Source organism: Babesia bigemina (assembly GCF_000981445.1).
Source record: "Babesia bigemina genome assembly Bbig001, chromosome : III".
Lineage (NCBI taxonomy): Eukaryota > Apicomplexa > Aconoidasida > Piroplasmida > Babesiidae > Babesia > Babesia bigemina.
This window is the reverse complement of record NC_027218.1, coordinates 2997568-3017336: the sequence shown is the minus strand read 5'-3', so window position 1 is coordinate 3017336 and position 19769 is coordinate 2997568. Positions and strand designations below refer to the sequence as shown.

Here is a 19769-nt window from a genome sequence, read left to right as displayed (position 1 = left end):
GCTACCTCAACGGCGATTCCGGCCCGGACTTCCACACAGATAAAGCGGGAATTGCTGAACACACAATGTGTGACAGTGGAGCGTAAAATAAGCGGCAAGATATAAGTTATTGGAGCAGGTGTCGCCGTTCTATGGAGCTCTTTGAGCCGGGACAGCAGGTCCTTTTCTAGGACATAGCGTGAATCCAGTTTGCTTCATTGGCATCTTTAGAGCAATGTGTACACGTGGATTGTATTTTTTAGGTGCAGCGCTCGTAAATAAGGGTTGAATGCAGACGTCGATTGGCTACATGTGTCGGTGCTGACTGTGCGTCGTCGCTTAGAATTCCGTTTGGCAGTCGCTTTGGATGATAACCAGTGGCGGCTAATCGCTTTGCTGAGGTCGGAGCTGCAGGATGTGACCGATGTGTATCTGAGCAATGGCCCGTATCTGAACCGCTGGCGGTGGTCGCTGCTGTGTTCGCATTATGGAGCATCAGACAGTGCTAGGCGTTGATTCGCGAAGTCTGTCCTCAGTAGGGGGCAGCAGAAGCAACCTGCGTCACGTAACCGCGCCTTTCAAGCCCCCAGTGAAGGAATCCGAACGGCCTAACACGACGGTGCGTTCGGTTAACGTCACCGGGGCCCCTGCAACGGACCCCTTGGTGCCCTCCGCGCATTCGTACTATTCCAACGTGAAAGAGATCCCATCCGCATTGCCTCCGTTCGTGAGTTTCCGTGAAGCTGACGCTGATACCGTCCAAGGCGACACCAACGATTTGTCGGTGTCGTCGTTCAGCGCGGCGATCAACGACCACATTTCGAACAGGGTAGGCGAGGTTCTGAAGTGGAAGGTAATGAAGCCTTGGGAGTGGTCACCGCTCGGTGACCAGGCTGCCAGCTACCTGCAGCACTACCACTCCGTCACCAAGGGCGATGCGGAGGCGCACGCCTCTGTCGTGAGCAAGATTTACCCCTCCGTGTTCACCTTCGACGACTATGGCGGCGGCGCGCATGGAAAACACGCCAGTGGGGTGGGCGAGCCCGTCGCAAACGTCCGCATGGACTCGCGGCGGCACATGGGTGCCGCCATCCAGAAGGGGGAGCTGTTCGACAACCTGAGGCACATCAACAACTTCTTCATGGCCGACGAGACGCGCCTGCCAGTCTATATCGCAGCCTTCGGTTCGGGCTTTTTTTCCGTGCTGATTTGCCTCTGCGCCGCCTTGTACGTCAAGTACCTCTTCGCGAGGGTGCGCAAAAGCAAGTCCACCACCCAGCAGAGCGACGGAGGGTCCGCGCTGCCGCTGCTCGACAAGCGGACGATCATGGCCGCCCAGAAGAAGGAGAACCTCGCCGAGACACGCGCGATGAACCCGAACCTGGCGCGCATCGACGACTACATCCGCGGCGAGGTCAAGCGCTGGGAGCGCCGCGTGCTCATGGCCGAGGCCAAGGCAGCCTCGCCGGAAAACTTTCAGGAGATCATGAAGGAGCTGAACTCCGACGCGGAGAGCAGCGACAGCGAGGAGCAGGAGGGCGGCAGGGTCAACAAGATCTCGCCGGCGAACGCCATCAACGCCAGCGTGGACAAACTGTTCCAGGGCAACGCCCAGCTGGAAAAGGCGCTGAGGCACGACAGCGACTCCGATGAGTACACCACCGACAGCAGCGACTCCGACGCCAGCTCTTCCGACGATGACTACGACTCGTCGTCCGACGACTCCAGCGAGTCCGACAGCGACTCGTAGATGTACACTAATAACGAACCGTGTGAAGTGCAGTATAACTTTATTCAGTGTTTCAGGGCTTTCTGAACTTTGTTAGCGTGATTGAGTCCCCGTTGGACCATGAGTTGAGCAGGTCCCAGCCCGATGGCGGGGCTGCCGCGTCCTTGGGGGCGGGTGGCTGCGTTTTTGCGATGACGGTGGGGTTGGTCATGAACCCGTTGGCGAAGGCAGTGACCTGCGACCCCGATCTGAGCGACGATGCGATCCCGGTCCCATCGTCGGAGCATATCCGGCGGCTCTTGAACCTGAGCAGGTCGCTGTCCGCGTCCTCGCTGCGCTTCGACGGCGACAGCGAGTCGGTGATGGAGGTGAAGAAGCGCGGTAAAATGTGCACGGAGGACCCGCGCGGCGTCGGGGTGCTGGGCTCCCTCGCGAACTGCCCGAAGAAGTTACGCAGGTCAAGCTCGCACGACGCCATGGTGTCGCTGATCTCCATGTTCCTCGTCACCCAGCCGCTGATGCCCTTCCTGAGGTTCGACAGCGCGTACCTGCGGTCGGCCAGCACCACGGCGCCGTAGTCCTTTATGTGCCTCAGGGACCTGCCGACCGCCTGGTTGACCGCGCGAATCGCCTGCGAGTTGTACCACAGCGACATCACCTCCTCACCCTTGCCGCGCTCGGCGCCCTTGGACAGGTAGTCCATTTTCAGCGCCACGTTGTCCTCGTAGGGGTTCGGGTACGGCACGCCGCAGATGAACACGCCCCTGCAGGCGTCGTCCGAGAAGTCGATGCCCTCCGCGATCTTGCCGCGGCACACTCCGATGAACACGCACCCCCGGCCCTTGGACACGAGGTCGTTGTACTCCTTGAGCTGCGCCTGCGTCGGGTCGGCACCGCCGTGGGTGAACTTGTTGTCGACTATCGCCGAGGCGGCGCTCGACGCCCCCCTGGCCTCCACGAAGATCGTTTTTTCCTTCTCGAGGTGCGAGTAGATTCCAGTCCGCTTCCACGCCTTGACGGTCGACTCCATGACGGGGTACGACCCGAAGAAGACGAGGACGCCCGCCGGCACGCACTTGGCGAACGTGAGCAGCGACTCGCCCAGCGCCTTGATGTAGGCGGGCGTCGACCGCGTGTTGAACGCCGACGAGAGTATCTGCGGGTCACCGGCCGTGCCGGTGATGACCCTGGCGCAGACGTGCGACGCCGGCGCGACGTGCTTGTTCGACAGCTTGTACTCGAACGATATCTTGTCATCGCCGATGTTCTTCTCCAGGTCACTGAGCGGCGACAGCGTGCCCGAGGTGAGCAGGATCGACCTCACGCCGTCGTTCTTGAGGCGGAGAAAGGAGGGGGTTGCCTGCAGGCACTCGAACGTCATGATCTTCGGGAGCGGGCCTTCCTCAGCAGGTGCGCTGCCGGGCGTCTCGTCCCCGCCCCTCTGGAGCCCCTTGCTCTTCCAACCGCCTCCAGCCGTGCCGGATTTGTCGGGAGACGCGCTGGCCGCTTCCTGCTGCTTATGGGCGCCGAACGACGTGTCGTGCGTCACGAAGACGTGGAAGTACTCCGGGCACGCGAGCAGCTCCTTCGAGTACACGTGCTGGAAGAAGAGCATGAGCCCAGTCAGCGCCTGCAGGTCCTCCTGCAGCGTCTTGGCGTTGTCGTAGTACGCCTGGTACGCGTACGAGATGTCGTCGACGTTAGTGGACAGCACCGAGATGCAGCTTTTGATCACCTCGTCGATCTTCATGTTACGCAGCTCGTACAGCCCGATCTTTTTCATCAGATACTGCAGCACGTCGACACCCTTGACCACAGCGTGCTCCCGCTTGATGGTCGCCAGTTGCCACAGATCCAGCCCCATCGACTGCGATGTCGGGCTGTCCTTGGAGTAAGTGCCGAGCTTCAGGTTCGTCAGGAACGCGTCGAAGTTTTTGAGCGCCACGGCCAGTTTGGCCATGGCCGAGAAGTCGATCGCCGGCCCCTCCAGCTGCGCCGCCGGGTCCTGGGCGTCGATGGCCTTCTTGTGCGCCGCGGCGAACCGCCGCAGCGCCATGAGGTAACGCGCGATGTCCACCTGCCGCACGGCGAAGGTCGCCGCCGCCTCTGCGACGCTCTCCACGTTGTGCGCCTCGTCGATGATGAGCACGGAGTTCGACAGCTTTATCTCCATGGCCTCCCGGGACCGGGGCGACAGCAGGTAGTTGTACGGCAGCAGCGTGACATCCGCGGTCTCGTGCGCCTCCCTGCTGGCGTAAAACGGGCAGCACTTCTGGGATTTTCCCAGCATCACCAGGTCCTCGATGTCAATGAAGTCGTAGAACTGCAGCTTGCTGTTGCCCTTGTACTTCTTGAGGCCGTTGTAGTACACGCACCCCTGGCCCTGCACCAGCTTCCTGCAGAAGTTGTTCAGCGCCTCGCCGGTGGCGTTGCGCCGCCCGGCGTGGATGCACAGCTGGTCGCGGGACCCCAGCACGATGGTGGTGAGCCCCTTCGCTGCGAACTCCTTGGTGTAGGAGCTCTTCTTGGCCTCCCGGATCACCTGCTTCAACTGGCTGTGCGTGCGCGAGGCGTAGATGATGCGCAGGCTGTTCGAAGCCTTGCCCTTCGGACCCTTGGGGCCGCCCTGCAGCGAGCTCCGGAGGTCGGAGATGGTGCTGAGCAGCGAGGCCTCGCACGACCCGTCCAGGCTGTTGAGCTTAAAGGCAGAGGCATCCTTGAATCTCGAGTGCCACAGGCACGCCAGCGAAGAGCACATCAGCGCCAGCGTCTTGCCCGTTCCGGTGGGGGACTCCAGCAGCGCGTTCTGCCCATTCTTGACGGCCTTGATGACCGTTTCCATGTACACCGTCTGGCATGGGTAGGGCTGATACGGGAATCGCACGTCGATTCCATCGATGATGTGCACGTATTCCCCGCTCGGCGCCATGAAGCGTCACCTTTTAGCAGCGGCCGGGCATCGAAACTGCGCATTCACCCGAAACGTGAACTTAGGACCACATCATCCGTTGCAGTTGCTTTCCCGCCGCAGCGTCATTCGGCGCGCGTAGTAGTGACGAACGCAATTGTTACGGCTCGTTCGCCGCGTATGTGTGCCTCGTTAGCCACCCCTCGAGCCAGCCGTTAGACAGACCCAGCAGAGAGCACAGTGTGTTCCAGGCATGCTTCGGCCCAGCGACGTTAGCGCTATTAAATGCCGTAGTATGCTCTACTTGCGGTGCGCCAGGCGGCCGTTTGGTATCCCAGCAGCCAATTGACGGTTTGTGATGGCGGCGCCTTCCGGCCGCGCAGCGCGGAGGCAGCATCCCACACATTTCTGATTTTTTTCATGCTTGGAGCCATACACGCGTAATTAAACGCCGCGGGAGATCACAGCTGCTCTATGCGTTGGCTTCCCGGGGATCTGTTGATGCGTCCGTCAGGTGGTACCAGGGTCACTCTGCAGAGCAGTATGCGCCGAGCATGGTCGTCGCTGCCCGCGGAGAGTCAGTCTGGGCGGTTCCGCGGCCGGCGGCGGCGTGTATAACGGAGCTGCGCCTGTTCCAGCAGCACTGCGACCGCGTCTTCCACGACCTGTACGCCAGAAGAAGCTTCGCCAGGCTGCAACGGCAGGCCGAACGCAACATACACGCCGTCGATGTCTTGACCGGAGCCAGCTATGCGCGCCGCGCGCGCACCGTGGTTGTCGACGCCGGGCACCGCGTCCCCGAACGGGCCTACGACTACTCATCGCATTTCGTCGGCGTCGTTCGCAGCACCGGCGCAGCGCAGCATCCGATCAGCTACAGCAGCGCGTTCCGCACGGTGGTGTTCACCAAGGCGGTCCGCATCTGTCGGGAGGAGTTCGCGAACATCGCCACCGTGGACCTCCTGCTGCTGGCGTACGACGTCTACACGGCGTTGTACTTGTCCCTGATCGACGCGCTGATACACCTGGGGAGTTGGGACGAGGCCACCGAGGTGTTGATGCAGCTCGGCGTGGTTTTGTACTTCATACGCTCAGATTTGAACAAGAAGCAGCGGTCGCTCGTTGGCGCGACCGCCGACGCCAGGACGGAGTTTAGACGCCGGCTCTTTAACTGCGTCCTGGCCAAGCGAGGCATCAGTTTGGACGACATGCCGTGTTGCACGGACAATAGCGCCATAGTGCAACACGTCTTCGACTGCTTCATGCTGGAGCTGCCTCTGGAGACCTGGTCGAGGACGGTGTACTTGTGGCTGCGTGATGCCTCCCTTTACAGCGTGCTCGAAACGTTGCAGGCGTTGCCGCTGCCTCAACGATCGGAATTTTATCGCAGAGTGCGGCGTGGTCTCTTATTCGCTACAGACACTGAGGACACGGACAGCCCCGACCTTCCTTATTTCGATGCCGAGTCCTGGTCCTCCAAACCCCCTGTTTGGAAGGCGGCGAGGCCACGTGGAAGCGGCGGATGTTTCGGAGCGCAACGTTGGGGCAGGAAACGCGGTATACCGTACGACTTCGTCCTGGGTTGCGTCCTGTCCGCTTCAAATTGCTGCCGTCGTTACGCGCTGGAGGGGCTAGTCATGGTGGCCAAGATTTCCATGGCCCTCGATCGGGAGCTGTACGCGGCGCTGTGCTTCACCGTGTGCATGGTGTTGCGCGTGCTCTCGTCGAAGATACGCTTATTGGATGAAATTTCTTTCGAGAACGGTGTCAGCCAGGGCGCCGGCGGACATGAAGACGCCGCCACGGATCCGCCTCTTTCCGTGGACCACCTCTCGTCGCTGCTGCAGTACGTCGGCATGAACCACTGGGAGAACCAGAAAAGCTTGTGCGTCATGTCATCCATCGACAACGTCTGGGTGAGGCGCAGCGGTATGCGCTCGCTGTCAGTGAGCCTGACACCGGTGGCCTCATTTCTTGGCACGTCGAGGTACAACGGGCATAGTTGGGTCGGATTGGATTACGTGGTGATGTTGGACGTTGACGGCATGATACAGTGCGACGCTGCCGGGTTGGATGGGATACGCTTCGTCCCGTCCCGCCGCGTGGATGGCCAATTTTCCCCTTTGGGTGAGATGAAGATTGTACGTAGCGACCACGACAAGACCAAGTCGCCTTCAGGCGCTGGGTGCACAGGCTCAATTTGCCTGGAGAACTTGAAGGTGCGGAACAATTCGGTGGACGTGCAAATGGACTTCACGCCGCTGTGCAACAACATGTGTCACTCCGGCAGAAGGTACAAACGTGCCCCGCCGTCGAGGGGCACCAAACTCGCCTTTTCCGTCGTTTCAAAGCCCCCCGACCACGTGCCGCAGCCGTTGGTGCTAGGCTTCGACCACAAGCTGGTGCTTGCCTTGTTCGCATTTTGCGTTTCCGTGGACCGCGAGTACGCCGTGCTCCACTTCCGCCAGGCGCTGGAATACCTGAATTACAGGGACACGCTGCGCAAGAAGCGCAAGGCGTTCCTCCGCAAGCTCATGACCTGGGTGCCCACGCCGAACAGCAAAGAAGCGCGCAACATGATGAAATTCCAAAAGCGCATTCGCACAGCGTTTCGCCACAGGTCGTGGCTGTCGTACATGACTGCCACTGGTGGCAACGAGGACCATGCTCACGACGCCGATGGGGCCGAGTGGTTACCTCCTTTGCCGCCAACGAAGGGCGGCGACGCCGTAAACGTGAAGGAGTACCTGTCCATGGAGAGCGCCGAACTGAGGATGCATTACAACGGCAACAATTGTCTGAAGGAGACCATGATGGCGAAGAACCGGGTAATGGATGTAGTGGAAAAGTACCGTTCCGCAGTCTCCCAGGCGACCAACTACTTGTACAAAAAGTGTATCAACTACCGGCCCTTTTGCAAAACGGGCGCGCTCAGGGGCAGCCACTATCGACTGGGCATCAAGTACCCATTCGTGGAAACAGAGGAGGCCGAGATGGGAGCGGCGAAGCCGACGCGTTCGAGCATGCCGCCATGTGAGCACACGGCGATGACCCTGTCCATGGACGAGTGCACGCAGTGCTCCACCTCACAGTCATTCCGGCAACTAGATCGGATGATTACGTTGACAGAGTGGATATCGCATTTGGTTTTCACGGGCTGCATCCGCCCTGGCAAGGTGCACCCTAGATCCTTGCCCATTGGGACGCCGGTGGATCCTCACCGCGCAATGCCGTCTGCCGCCTCAGGTGGCGCGAATCGGCTTGCGAAGAAACTGGCTGGGAAAAAAAGAGCGCGGCGTGTGGATCGCCGCAGTTACCGTATTATGGAGTATGTCGTCGACGCGTACGTCCCCGATAGGCTAGCAGGGACTGCCATGGCCAATTTGTCGGACGGTTTGGCGCTGCTTAACGAGGTGGTTGAATCGTGTATGCTGACTTCGCTGGCCACGTTTTTCCACGAGCCTTACTACAAGGGGCTGGTGTTGGATTTGGCCCTGGTGCAGTTGCTGCAGGGCCGCTGGTCCCTGTGCCTCGCGCTCTTGAAGCAACTGCGGGGGCCTCCAGGCAACTACAGCACCCCGTTCGGTGCTGAGACCATAACACTGCCTATTGAGGTTTTCAGATTGACGAAGGTTGAAAAGGAGTTCCTCTCACGCCTGACCGGCAAGATATTCACCGAGCTTATCATGGAGCCCCAGCTAAGCATCGAGATGCTTTCGCAGGAGTGCGAACCGGTCGATATAGGGTTAACTGATGGCAACGATCACTGTGCGACACATAGTGGGAAGGGTCCCGGAGTGGCGGTGAGTTCACACCCTGACAATTTCGGTATGGGCTTGTCGGCCAAGTCTCTGCTGCTCCTTGGAGTGTCGTACCTGAGGCTCGGCATCGTTCAGGTCGACCCCTTGTCTGCCTCGATAGGGGACACCACTGGCAGCTGGGTGCACATCGACCACCCAGAGTTGGACAACTTGCGGTCCTTTGAGTGCGACGCCCCCAATTCGGTGGCCGTCTGCAGGGAGTACTATCCGCAAGCTCCGGGTGACGCCGCTGTGGCAGATCCGGACACACCCACAGGCCGGTTGGCGACCGCCTCAGAGCACATCCTGAAAGCGCTGTCAATTGACCCGCTGTGCCACAAGGCGTGGCTCTACCTGGCCCACTGCGGAGTGCTTGCGCACGAATACGAGTTTGCATACAGGTGTTGCCAGCGTAGCATCGACTGTTACGATGCGTGTGTGGCCGCGTGGCTGACGATGGCGGTTGCGCTTAGCTCACGCAGTCGTAGCTGCCCCCCCGTCAAGCTTTCGGACGGTGTCTGGACGGAGTATTTGGTCGAGCAGAAACGCTTGACCCAGCGCATGCACCACGACAAGCCAACCAAGATAAGCATACCGTCATTCGTGGTTCCGTATGACCCGGTGTTCCCGAGCCGTGCGGAGACCACGGACGATCTGGCACGGCACATGAACCAGGCGGTGGGTGGCGACACCGCGGAGTGTTTGGACGTGCTGATCACAGCGACACGTTTCGGGAGCGTGTTTGCGTACGCCGGGGTACTTCAGCTGTTGTCGAGGACGGTGGAAACGCCAATCCACAGCTTCCCGTGGGAAAGTTCCAATGTTGCGGCGAGCTCGTCGCGCGTTGTTTTGACACAGCTCTATTTGGTTTTGCACGCCAGCATAGAATGCGCCTCTCAGTCGACACTCGCCAAGATCCCCGACGAATGGCTGCATCCCGACCCGCGTAAGATGCACTCGCATATGCGGGCGCTGGTGTCGCGAGCGGTTTCCGCCAAGCTGCACGTCTCCTCCCTTCCTTTTATCCGCGCAATGTGCCTGATGTACTCCTTGGATGTCGTGGACGTTTCGCGTGCTGCGGTGCTTTCGCGGGGCGAAATGTCGTTTGAGGTCGGCTTGACCGACGCGGCGTGTTTCGAGGATGAAGTGTACGGCTGGATAACCTGTTTGGAGGTGTTGATGCAGAGCGGCCACGCTGCCACGGCGGAGTTGCTGTTCCCGCTGCTGGAATTGTACCTGGATGTCAGCTCGCCTCGTTGTCTGGAGGCGGAGTATGCCGCGCCATCTTGCGACAAGTTGCCTGTCGGCCCTCATGCGGAGGAGTCGCGGTGGGGGGCGGTGAGACGCCATTTCAACGGTCGCGCGTTCACGTACGCCGACCTGCGCGCCGAAACGGTATTCCTGCGCCTGTACATGCGCTGCTACACTGCGGCTGAGGGTGAGCTTGACGAGCTGCTCTCTGACGTCCAGGATGCCATCACCCAGTGCGCCAGCCGCAAGCTGCGCCTGTTAGAGGCGCGGGTGCTGGCGGGGCTGCGGCGTTACGAGCAGGCGGCCCGTGTATTCGCCGCAGAGCTGCGCCGCGGGTTCACCGGGTCGGTGTCTACCGACTACATGCTGGAGTGCCAAGCTATGAAGGTGTACGCTAAAGTGCTCACTGCGCTTGGAGAGGTATCGCAGTCCGCTGCGGCCACGGCTTTCGCGGAGCAGTGTTACCTCACGACTCCTGTGTTGCGTTGCGACCTGTGTCTGGTCGCGCCGCTGTGACTGTGGCCCCTCGGTGTGCCTTTCGCACAGCCGCGCGGGCATATAGACCGAATCACTCTGTTAATGTAGCATTATTGTGTATCTTCTGCGGTCTTCGTCTCGATGTGTGGCCGCTGCGAGTGTTTTGCGCGGCTCCCTTGATTCCACGGCGGGCGTGGCTCCTTTTTCCTCCAGTGCGGGTGCTCACAACGAACCCGCCGCGCAGTTCACCATAGCGTTGATGTTGATTTGAGCAAGGAGTCTCTGTCTTAGGTCACTTCCGGCCTCCTTGGCTTTCTTTTCATCGCACGTGCGTCTCCGCAACTCCAGGGCCGTTTCAAGATGGTAAGCGGCTCGATACGATCCTGCGACCGCGCAGCGATGTGTGTGGACAATGTGTTAACATAACTGTGCAGTTTTCCATGTTCTTCGGACAGCCGTGCTCCCTGGAGGTGGAGATAGACTCGGACCCCGGCCGCCCCTTGGTGTTCGTGGACCCGCAGCAGAAGACAGACAAATGCCCCGTCTTTTCGGTACGTTCGGCGGGTCTGTGTGTGTGATCGCGATGGCAGGATGGCGAGGAGATCAGCGGCACGGCCGTGATCAGCCTCAAGCCCGGCAAGCAGTTCGACCACCAGGGCATCAAGGTCGAGCTTATCGGCCAGAGCGGTTAGTGTGGGCGCGGTTCGCTGTTGCGTCATAGCTGCGCAGACACTCTGTACAACAAAACGGGGACGTACGATTTCTTCACGATGTCTCGTGACATTGAGGCCTCCGGTGGGTGCCTAGCGCGCTTTCGGCTCACCTCGCGCAGGCAGCGTTATAGAGAGCAAGAGCTACCGCTGGAAGTTCCCGCTCGTGGGGATTGAGAACGAGACCTACTGGGGCGTGAACATCCGCATGTACTACTTCGTGCGCATCACCATAGTCAAGCCCTACGGCGGGTATGTGACGCTGCCTCGGGTCTTCATAAGTGCGCAGCAACATCTGCAAGGATGCCATGTTTGCCGTGCAGAACGTGGGGATCCCCCCGCAGATCAACAACACGATCAAGATGGAGGTCGGCATCGAGGACGCGCTGCATATCGAGTTCGAGTACAACAAATCGGCCTACAACATGCGCGACGTCATCCTCGGGAAGGTAAGGCATCTAGCGGCTCCTTAATATGCGGCTAGGTATACTTTTTGCTGGTGGCGCTGAGCATCAAGTACATGGAGGTGGCCATACAGCGTGTGGAGACCATCACACTGGGTTTGTTTCGCGCGCTGACATGGGCATGTTTTCCAGGCCGTTCCGTGGTGAACGAGACGCAGACTGTGACGACGTTTGAGGTGATGGACGGGTCGCCGGTGAAGGGCGAGTGCATTCCCGTCCGCATATACTTGACGGGGCTGGACCTGTGCCCCACCTACAAGAACGTCCAGAACAAACTCACCGTCAAGCACTACATCAACCTGCTGATAGTGGACGAGGACGACAGGCGCTACTTCAAGAAGCAGGAGATCGAGTTTTGGCGTGACCGCCTGGGCTGAATAGCGCCCGCTCGCCGCGATTGTGTCTGACGGGGTGGCATTCGCGCTGCCGGACCCTGGCAACAAGCGCTTGTAATGTTATCGTAACTTAGTGGGTTGTGGGCCTCGAAGCTGGGGAGTGCTGCCAATTTCTCGTTTTATTTCACGCTGAGCAAAGGTGCATTGATGGCATGCCCTGAGCACTCTTAGGCCCGACCGTCACTGATATGTTTTGGTTTCCATTTAATTTGTAGACCAACTGCTGCGTCACTGATTGTGTTAAAGGGGAGTTATGGTCTGCTTAACCAACGGTCGTCATGTGCAGCGATATTCCTCTTGCCTACATCATGGTCATTACATAGAAATTTCTTCGGCGAACTTTCCTCTCTCATGGCTCGCTGTGTTGCAGCCTAACGCACACTGCCGATGTGTTGGTGCGTTAAAATGTTGTAACGCTGGGTTACACGCCACCTCGCAGTCACATGTTACCGGTGGTAAGGTTGATGCAATATTAGAACATGCGCTATATACGTGATTGGTTTCGCTTCTTTGCTGCCGCACACACCATCCAATTGCATCGTTACGCCGCTTGTTTGTCGCAGACGAGCCTTTGTTGTAAAGTGGTTCGGTAGAGGTACATATTTTTAGCAGACACCGCACATTCCGACCAATGAGAAGCTGAGCGTGGATACAGCCCACGTCAACTAGATAGTCCGGCCTTCCAATGGAGATGCTGGAGCATCTATTCGAGGAGTTCGAGCGCTGCTTCGACGAGATAGACACCAGCAAGCAACTTCTCTCAACAGGTATGCACGGCACCGGGAATGCTGGGCGTGCTTCTACGTTCGGGCTTCCATCCCAAATTTCCCAGCCGATGTGACTTACCATTGTGCAGTGTTGTGCCAGAGCAATACGTTATATTTGCGCCATGGACTGCTGCATGACGAGATCAAGTGCCTGCGGTAGGTTGTGCGGTTGCACAAGCCAAACAGCGTTTCTGCAGCAAGGATGTCGTAGACCAACTTCTGATCTATAATGAGATCAAGGAGCAAATTGAAGATATATGCAATGCTATCGAGGCTTTGGAGATTCAAAATGAGGCGCTGGAGCGTGCGGTCGCGGAGAAGTCGGAGGCCCTACAGGCGAAAACGCAATGTTAGTTACACCTGCGACTCTGCCTATCACGCAATGCAGCATTGAAGGTGGCACGTGAGAAGTATGACGCCACTGTTGGCGCACTGAGGGATTCCCAGCGCCGTTGCAACATAAAGCTGCTGGCGTTACAAGAGGCGGAAGAGGTCAGTTGTTTGTAATGTTGGTGATCATCACCGTGCAGGCAGGCTCCAAAGCTCATGCAGCGTTGTTCACTATGCTGAGAGCTTTGAGCGATTTTAAGGTAGGTTAACGTGATTTTGGCGTCCACGGTAAACCAGCGGCGCATGCAAGAGCAAGATTCGAGCCACCGCAACGAAATACGTATAGGTGGAGAACAAACGGTTCGTAAACATAGTTACTATGGCCCAATAGCAACAGGAGTCGAAACAGGCTGAGATAAGTGCCGTGCGTCGGTTAGTAGAAGAGACGACCGCTGAGTTAACAGTGTCCTTGGAGGAGCTGCGCTGCGTGGAGTGTGAGAAGCAGGAATTGGAACGAGTAATAATAGAGCAAAAGTCCGATTTCGCCGCCCGTTGCGAAGAGTAGGTTGCACGGTCGAGTTCAACGCATAATGGCACCCAGTTTTGAGAAGTTGAGGTGTTCGGAGTCGTTGTGCCGTACCAGGTTGTCCGAGCTCTCGCGCCAGTTGATGGAAGCACGCGATGCCCTCAAACAGCATTCTACTGTGCTGGCTGATTTAGAAAGGGAGGAGTCCCTTCTGGTTGAGTTGCGTCAGACGTTGATGGCCGAAGCCGCTGACCTGCAGCGTGCACTGGTGAGTCGCAGCAAACAGCCGTCCGATGTTGAATCGCACTGCAGCAAACGGCGTCGGACCATTTTTACGAGCTTGAGCAGAAGCTGTCATCGACTGACGCGGAGTGCAGCTACGTGTCTACTTGTATAAACGATACGTCGAAGCTGCGAAGCACGTGGGCGCACCACGTCATGGCTCTTCGGGAGCGAACGACGCAATGCGCCAGCCTCCTAAGCAATATCGCAAGCACGGCAGCGGAGATCGATGAACTCCAGCGCCAGCTGTCAGCTTTGGACGCTGAGGTATGGTCCTAGTTGCATGTAGCAAACCTCACACCCCCCTAGAACACCGGTCTGATGGACGAGATCTCTACATGGTCAAACAAGAATAGTATGCTGGAGGTTGGTTAACATGGCACGGGGTTGCTGTTTTACAATGCTGGGGCAGCAGGAGATCACTCGTGTGCAATGTGCGCTTCGTTCGTTGGAGGACTCAAGGTCGTCGCTGAAAGAGGCGCTGGAGTCGGAAACGAATCGGTCTCGCCAGTTGTGCGAAGAAGTCGACGAGTTGAACAAGGTGGGGGTTCCATGGCTTGATTTAACTCTGACCAGGGCATCACTCAATCCCGCCTGCTGCTGGGCGATTTGAAAAAGAAGTATGCGGAGTAGGTCACAGTCCATCCCGTTCCTGATCACGCCCAGGGAACAGCACGAACGTAACGCACGCTTGTCGGAGTTGCGCCAGGTAGGCTTGGTTGCACCGTGTGTTGTGACCCCCGGCAGCGCCACCTGGACGAGTACAAGGAGAAGCAGAGCGTCAAGATTTGCGACCTAAAATCGGCTCTGAAGAGCGAAAGGGCGTCTGTGATTCAGGTGGGTGCACTGATTGAGAGCCATTCATACAACGCCGTGCAGAGCAAGAAAGACAACATCGCGAAGGCGCTGGAGGAGCGTGCCGCGCAGCTCCGCAACAACGCGGCGGAGCAGGAGCGCTGCCACCAACGGAAGCTGTGTGAAGAAGCACGCATAATATCGCTGCTCCAAGCGGAGTTGCGGAATGTTTGCGGCGAAGCCCGCTAATGTCTAATGTGTGTCGACACACCTGTCTGCAGCGCGGCTGCCCTATGTGCGCGCTGCCAGCGGCTACCACGTCTTAATGAGTTGTTCTTCTGAAATGGTATAACGATGTGTGACGCCGACTGGCCGATCTCCTTCGAGAGTCACCTGTACGACTCACAGCTGCTGGCTGCCTTGAGGGGGACGCTCAAATATATGCTCGAAGGCTCGTACATCAGCAAGAGCACCGCGGACAATATAATGCGCGAAGCAGCAGAAGTAAGTCTCGTTTGATGTGCTATGTTGCCGCTGTCCGAGCCAGTTGTCCTTGTCCGTCGATTGCCCTGATGCGCTGCAGCTCTATCACCGCCTGCTGCGATTGAACTACGTTAAGCTTCCGAGCCACTACATGATGGGACGCCTGCAGCAATATCACCATAACAAACACGCGTGGTACTTCACCGTATACAACCCTATTGTATGCCTGGGATACGATCAAGCGTCGTTAAGCGGTTGGTTTTTCGTTTCCCATTGTGCGTCGTTTCGCTTGCCAGCCACTCCTCGCGCTTTGGTGTTTATATGAAGATTACCGACGATGTTCATGCGTGTTTAGCCCCGGTCAACACCGTCGTCGTCGACGAGAATTACAGTCACCAGGATCCAGCGGTGGGTTGGATGGTGCCCCGATTGATCCGGCGCAGCGTATTACGAGCGACCAGCCACTGTCCGACGCCCGTGCGGCGTTTTGTTACCCCGGCTACGTGAAGATCAAGGCGGTCATTCCCTACGTCGAACCAGATTCCTCATGATACGGCGGCGAGATATCACCACTGCTTGCCCTTCCACACCGGCATTCAACGGCCGGCGACCTTAAATTGCAATCGCATTAATAGTGCCTCTAAGTAGTGTCGTTCACAATTACGGCTACATGTTTGGCTGTACCGTGCAGCACGGTAGATGAGAGGATGATGCCGCGAGGTGGTTTTCGTGACAAATTCCCAAAACAGAATCCACGTTATCAATCAAAAATCGTGCCCTCCTGGGAGGCGTCAGTAGTCTAACGGTTATGATATCTGCCTTCCAAGCAGATGACCCGGGTTCGACTCCCGGCTGACGCATATTTTGCACCCAAGCCGGTTTAAGTCACGTGACGGCCGTTCTCACCTACCAAGGGCATCGCATTACGACCATGCAGCGCCACTGTGCTACATATTTATATACAATTACTGCGAGTTTCTCTGGGTCACGCGCCCGTCGATGAGGTCCTTGGCATCGCACGGGTGCATGTAACACAGCTTGATGGTGTCCATCATCTTCTTGGTGAGCGGCGCCAACTTGATCTTGTGCATGGACTCGGTGGCCTCTACCACCGCGTCCGCGTTGGACTCGTACAGAAGCAGCCAGGTGGCCTGCAGATGCTGAATGGCAAGTCGCGCGGCACCTACCACGGAGGCAATGTAGAGCAATGTTATACAAGTGGAAGGCAGCACTTCCTGACAGTTCAGGAAGACGCCAGACATCGCGAACTGCGTGAGCGAAATGCATATGAGCATCGACTTCACGGCCGAAGCTGCGATCTTGCCGGTGGAGTCCAGCGGCAGCTGCAGAACGTCGTATGCGATATTGTGCCTGTCGACGCAGTATCGGACCGCGAAGTACAGAGTCCCGAGGATAAGCAAATACGGGATGAACAGGCTGTATTGGAGTGAGTGATTCCAGCGGCGGGCCTACCTGAAGAGCATCACCAGCGTCAAGATCGACAGGTGGAAGGCGTACCAGTACCCCAAGTCGAAGTTGGTGACACCAATGTCGAATTTGAAGAAGTATATACATATAGATCGCACTGAAATGGTGTCAGGAGGCAGCGTATTTCGACCTACGGCTCAGCTGTGACAGTTGGAGTAGCTGGTTACTCGATCCGAGTAGCGTGGCGTTGAGAACGTAGATGGTGGAGAACCGCCACGTGGTGTTGACGAGGACGGTCCCCAGCTCCAACGACAGCGAGTCGAACGCCCCGTCGAAGATTTTCTAGACGACGTCAATTGTCACGTTTCACCGCTTACCCAAAAGGCGATCATGGACGCCACCAACGGAATCAGTATGGTACCGATCACGAGATAGAACACGTGGCCGAACAGGAGGTACTTCTGGTGCGCGGTTTGTGTCCAGAAGCCTGCGGTGGGATGATTTCTCATTGTGGCGATCACCTACCCACTTGCCTCGACAAGAGGTTTATCATGGTGGGGTGCACGAACGAGTTCAGCCCGGCCATAATAATGGGCGGCATGATGGAGCTCCAGAACGAGCGCTCGGTGAGGTCGTTGATGCTGAACGATCTCTCCGGGTTACCTGCGCAGTGTCACGTGGTAGTCGGAGTTTGCTTACGGTCGTCCTTGCTCTTGACGGTGTGCAGCAGGTTGAGGTGCGAGAGTATCCAGGTGATGACGATGTAGAAAATCGTCAGCAAGAGGTTGCACACCACCATACGCGTGGCCACGTACCACCTGGGAAGGTGCAGATTCTGCCAGATTATGTCCCTTGGGTGCGGGGCCGGCACGATGCGCCATGTAGGCATGCCCTCCAGCAGGTTCCGGTCCTTCAGAATGTGCAGCACGATGTTGGAATCCGCGAACGAAACGAAGCATATACGGGCAGACGTGGTGTGCTCCCGGTTCAACTCCTGCTCGATGCGCGCCTTCAGTTCCTTCACCTTCTTCAGGAGCCCGGCAAACCTCTCCCCCAAGTATTCCAGGTTTTCCGCGTCGCCTGCTTCCTGCAGCTCACAATCGTTTTTGCCCAGCATGCGAGTCACGTAGCGCGTGAACCCCTTCGGGATCGCCAGCGACGGCTTTTTCGGCTCGGGCTTCGCAGGTTTGGGGAGCGAAAGCAAGTTGGCCGACGACGCACAGTTCCGAGGCGTGCCTCCCTGATTCACCGACGACGCGCAGTTCCTCAGCGGGGCAGTCTGGCCGAGCGAGCACTTCATCTCGGCCTCGGGGAGCATCCCGCACGATCGCGACCTCCGAGGTTTCTTGGGGGCCACGTCGGCGTCGGCGCGCCCGTCGACCGCCTCCTTCCCACTGGTGCTGGTCACGGCCGAGTGCTGGTACGCCTCGCGCGACCTGTCGACCAGCAGCGACATGTCCCTGCACAGGCAGAGCTGCGCCTTGGTGGCCTTGAGCTCCTCCTCCAGCGCCATGCGCTTGCTGTGGTTGAACACCACGTGGACCGATAGCACGTGCTCCGGGAAGTACTTCTCGAAGTAGCGGTAGAACCGACCGGGGTCGGTGATGGTTTTGTCGAAACCGAAGATCATTATCGTGTGCAGCTGCGGACGCAGCATCACGGTGATCTGCTTGCCCTTGTTGACCTTCTGCTTGAACTTGAGGATGTGCACGTACACGATTATCGAGTAGATCCACGTCGTCGCGTACAGCGTCCACACGGTCACCTTGCAGGTGCGCAGGTCCTCAATGGAGTACGTCAGCAGGAAGTGAGGTTTGTTGTTCACGGTCAGGTGGGTGAAGATGACGACGTTCGAGACGATGGCCACCGCCGAACAGATGAGCAGCATGATGCATGTACTGCGGATGAAGCCGAGGTACAGCACCGCCTCATTGTTGCGGATCTTGTTGTGCTTCCCATGGTAGAGGTAGTACCACCAAGTGTCCTTGCGCTTCTTGCTGCTGGTGGCCCTCCCTCCTTCAGCCGAGGGCTTCTTTTTCTTCCGTTCGATGTACATCAGCGTCGCGGCCGACGCTTCGTTGCTTGAGTCCTCGTCCCCATTCTCGGCGGAGCTGCTGCCGTCGTTGTCCGCTTCCGTGACTGCTCAACAATTAGACTCTGAAGTGAAAGAGCGACTTCGGCGGACCGCAGCGCCGGGCAAACCACCTACCGCTACTGGCGTAACCGCTCTGGTACGTAACTCGGTACTTCACATCGTCTACGGTGACGCGCCTGTTATCGGACTGGGTGTGCTCCTTCTGCTTCTTCCGGTTCAGCAGGTGCAGTCCCTGCAGGCTGTTCTGGATCAGCACGATTATCTTGGTGCGTTTGCTGCACCAAATCACCACGCTGGCCACGAACACCGTGATATCTATGGCTAGAATGATGATGAAGTTCCTCAGGGCGCGCTCCATGGTTGAGGTCGTTTGGGCGCTGCCGGCGTAAGGGCAGCCTTACGTGCCGCTGTGCTTCTATTCATGTGGAGGCCGTCGAAGCTGACGCGAGCATTTTGACGGCGGCGCGACTTCGTGTGATCTCGCCCAATGTGTGTCTGCACATTCCATGCGCCGCGGGTCGCGGTCAGGCGGGCAGTAGACTCGATGCTTATTCGCAACGCCCTCCCATAAGCGCGCTGCAAGGCCGATCCTACGTTTGTCTGGTGGCCTCTGTCGCACGCGGAAAAGCGCGCGTCTTCGGTTGGTGGTCTGCCCTGGTCGTCGCGGTTCGGCGGCGGCCGATAGCGTCGGATTTCCGCGGCAAAGCTGCCGGACATCGTGACGATGTGTTGCAGTGCGCGCGATGAGCAACCAGATTTTGAAGGACTACGTGCGCTGGCACCTGGAGCAGGTCGAGGCTTCAGCGCCCCTCGGCGACTGCGACGGACCCCCGCAGCTGTCTGAAGACATCTCGGACATGATTGAATCAGATTCGGTGTCGTGGTGCCGCAGCGTGGACCGGTGCTTGGCCTACACGTTCGAGTCGTACTGCAAGCTCGTGCTCTCCACGGCGATGCAGCGTGCGCACGCATCGCACAGCAACGAGGTCACAGCGGAGAGCGTTCGACAATCGGTGCAGGCGCTGTTCCGCCTGCCGCAGCAAGATATCGCAACGCCGGAGGTAGGGGATCACCACGACGTAGAACGCTGTCTGTGTCTGTACCGCGGGTACGCGACGTGGTACCAGCGGGTGGGACATCGCATTTATGGAGTCGCGCGGCAGCGCATGAGCAACCTGAGCCTACACCGCCTACAGTCGCGCGCCGGAGCTGCGTACGCCAACCAAGCTCACGCCGCGCGTAAGGCGACGACGAGGAGCGCAGAGGCCGGACTCGAGGGGCGGTACGCGTACTCGGCGCCGCAGCACAAGACCGCCGAAATACCGTTAAGTCAAGTGTTCGAGACGTAGG

The 19769-nt window shown here is 58.3% G+C and overlaps 8 protein-coding genes across 8 annotated transcripts; 6 read left to right on the top strand and 2 right to left on the bottom strand.

Annotated features, from left to right (window-relative positions):
* Positions 1-466: 466 nt before the first annotated feature.
* Positions 467-1729, top strand: BBBOND_0312300 (hypothetical protein, conserved; the record flags this gene model as incomplete). The annotated part of the gene is made up of 1 exon (XM_012914059.1): positions 467-1729. The coding sequence occupies one exon, from the start codon at positions 467-469 to the stop codon at positions 1727-1729; it is 1263 nt and encodes a 420-aa protein (XP_012769513.1).
* A 52-nt stretch (positions 1730-1781) lies between these two features.
* On the bottom strand, positions 1782-4637 carry BBBOND_0312290 (DNA repair helicase (rad3) family protein, putative; the record flags this gene model as incomplete). Its single annotated transcript, XM_012914058.1, has 1 exon — positions 1782-4637. One exon carries the CDS (start codon positions 4635-4637, stop codon positions 1782-1784), a length of 2856 nt encoding a protein of 951 aa, XP_012769512.1.
* A 533-nt stretch (positions 4638-5170) lies between these two features.
* On the top strand, positions 5171-10183 carry BBBOND_0312280 (hypothetical protein, conserved; the record flags this gene model as incomplete). Its single annotated transcript, XM_012914057.1, has 1 exon — positions 5171-10183. The coding sequence occupies one exon, from the start codon at positions 5171-5173 to the stop codon at positions 10181-10183; it is 5013 nt and encodes a 1670-aa protein (XP_012769511.1).
* A 321-nt stretch (positions 10184-10504) lies between these two features.
* BBBOND_0312270 (vacuolar protein sorting-associated protein 26 family protein, putative) lies at positions 10505-11695 on the top strand (the record flags this gene model as incomplete). Its single annotated transcript, XM_012914056.1, has 8 exons — positions 10505-10558; positions 10579-10695; positions 10735-10831; positions 10874-10939; positions 10977-11106; positions 11144-11303; positions 11339-11414; positions 11451-11695. 8 exons carry the CDS (start codon positions 10505-10507, stop codon positions 11693-11695), a joined length of 945 nt encoding a protein of 314 aa, XP_012769510.1.
* Positions 11696-12398: 703 nt separating this feature from the next.
* On the top strand, positions 12399-14739 carry BBBOND_0312260 (hypothetical protein; the record flags this gene model as incomplete). Its single annotated transcript, XM_012914055.1, has 15 exons — positions 12399-12480; positions 12570-12636; positions 12678-12829; positions 12869-12972; positions 13011-13070; positions 13208-13371; positions 13412-13604; positions 13649-13885; positions 13928-13984; positions 14031-14159; positions 14195-14247; positions 14285-14327; positions 14366-14455; positions 14498-14641; positions 14695-14739. The coding sequence occupies 15 exons, from the start codon at positions 12399-12401 to the stop codon at positions 14737-14739; spliced, it is 1620 nt and encodes a 539-aa protein (XP_012769509.1).
* A 28-nt stretch (positions 14740-14767) lies between these two features.
* Positions 14768-15447, top strand: BBBOND_0312250 (hypothetical protein; the record flags this gene model as incomplete). Its single annotated transcript, XM_012914054.1, has 4 exons — positions 14768-14917; positions 14997-15150; positions 15252-15304; positions 15340-15447. 4 exons carry the CDS (start codon positions 14768-14770, stop codon positions 15445-15447), a joined length of 465 nt encoding a protein of 154 aa, XP_012769508.1.
* A 414-nt stretch (positions 15448-15861) lies between these two features.
* On the bottom strand, positions 15862-18777 carry BBBOND_0312240 (membrane protein, putative; the record flags this gene model as incomplete). Its single annotated transcript, XM_012914053.1, has 8 exons — positions 15862-16047; positions 16084-16333; positions 16370-16481; positions 16596-16666; positions 16763-16811; positions 16850-16987; positions 17024-18463; positions 18534-18777. The coding sequence occupies 8 exons, from the start codon at positions 18775-18777 to the stop codon at positions 15862-15864; spliced, it is 2490 nt and encodes an 829-aa protein (XP_012769507.1).
* A 385-nt stretch (positions 18778-19162) lies between these two features.
* On the top strand, positions 19163-19768 carry BBBOND_0312230 (hypothetical protein, conserved; the record flags this gene model as incomplete). Its single annotated transcript, XM_012914052.1, has 1 exon — positions 19163-19768. The coding sequence occupies one exon, from the start codon at positions 19163-19165 to the stop codon at positions 19766-19768; it is 606 nt and encodes a 201-aa protein (XP_012769506.1).
* Between the last annotated feature and the right edge of the window lies 1 nt (position 19769).